The following is a 1,434-nucleotide window of genomic DNA, read 5'->3' on the forward strand; positions in this document are numbered from 1 at the left end:
GAATAGCAAGAATATTATGAATGTTATTAATTGTTTTTACAATACTACTAGTCCAATCGTTTTGGAGATAAATAGCAACTCCACCCCCTCTTTTACAATTTCGATTCACATGAAAGCCTGTATATTTCTGAATATTATAATAATCACTTTCTCCAGAATATAGCCATGTTTCGACAATAACGATAACATCAATTTTGAGTATTCTTAACAACAACAATTCAATTTCATCCCATTTGTTCCTTATACTTCTCGCGTTGATATACAATATTGAAAATTTCTTTGTTTTCGAATGTAAGCTTAACTGGATATTTCCATAATCATCTATACTGTCAAAAGTGTCTTCACTTATGTTTATTCTAAATGTTGAAGTATCGTTATCTAAATTGTAATCCATAAACTACCTTAAACTATAACATAGTTACTTAACATGGTTTTCAATTGCGAAACTTTTTAATATCATCATCATCCCTTATCCACACCGCTGGGGAATATTCATGTTGTCTTACGTACACTTTACAGTCCTTCACCCACACGCATTTGACCTCAGGTCGGAGGTCCCTTGCCTTTTTGTGCAGAGTCTTGTTGTACGCTGTAAGATGTTCATTAATATATATCTTGTTTGGAGCCCTCTTAATACCAATATCTGCACTTGTTAAGTTTGGTTTGAATTTCCTCGCTGTTAGCACCGCTTCTTTCTTCCATCTGTTAACAAAACGTACAATGATAGGTTTTTCGCATTCTTCTTTTCGAGTTGGAATACGATGCACTAAATCTAAGTCCTGTTCTTTTATCGTTACCCCCAATGCTTTGCAAAGATTGATTATGGTCGTATAAAGATTTTCACCATCTTCTGGGACACCATGAATCTCAAGGTTGTTCCTTCTTTGGTATTGGTTCAACTCTTCTGATTCTTTCTTACTTGCACTGTTATTTGAACACTCATTAATTCCATTCTTCAGTTCTTTTATATCTTTCCTGAGTTCTTCGAAGACAGCATCTTTGAATTGCATTGCTTTCCGTATGTCTTCATTTTCCTTAACCACTGAGTCCAATTTCGTTTCCAGTTTGCTGTAGTTTTTAGATAATTTATTGAAATTATTCTGAGAACTCTTTCCTTAATGCATCCAACTGTTCTTTGATTTGCAGAGACTGGTTTTTCAAGCTACCTCTCATATCGCAGTCCTCCCGGCCACAACTCCAGCGAGCACGAGAGAGACATACTTAATCAACTTGATGCACGGAAGGATAACTAAAACTTACATCTTCTGCTACTCGTAATTGTGGATCTTTATCTTCCTTTATGATACTCTTCAAATGTTGCTTTCGTGAAAAATGTCACAGCAGTTGCGTATGAATACTGTGCATACTGTATTGCACAAGCATAACTATCTTCTTAAGTATTAGAAACCAGTACTGTCCTTGGCATCTTAAAAT

The 1,434-nt window shown here is 35.1% G+C and overlaps 1 protein-coding gene across 1 annotated transcript; it reads right to left on the reverse strand.

The window, feature by feature from the left end:
- Positions 1-434: 434 nt before the first annotated feature.
- LOC145681889 (uncharacterized) lies at positions 435-1,010 on the reverse strand. The gene has a single exon (XM_081753492.1). The coding sequence runs from the start codon at positions 1,008-1,010 to the stop codon at positions 435-437; it is 576 nt and encodes a 191-aa protein (XP_081609618.1).
- Between the last annotated feature and the right edge of the window lie 424 nt (positions 1,011-1,434).

This window comes from Thermobia domestica, chromosome 3 (genome assembly GCF_964235325.1).
Source record: "Thermobia domestica chromosome 3, izTheDome1.hap1.1, whole genome shotgun sequence".
Classification (NCBI taxonomy): domain Eukaryota; kingdom Metazoa; phylum Arthropoda; class Insecta; order Zygentoma; family Lepismatidae; genus Thermobia; species Thermobia domestica.

Coding starts and splice junctions, on each gene's coding strand:
- LOC145681889 (XM_081753492.1), bottom strand. CDS start 1,010: ATGCAATTCAAAGATGCTGTCTTCGAAGAACTCAGGAAAGATATAAAA.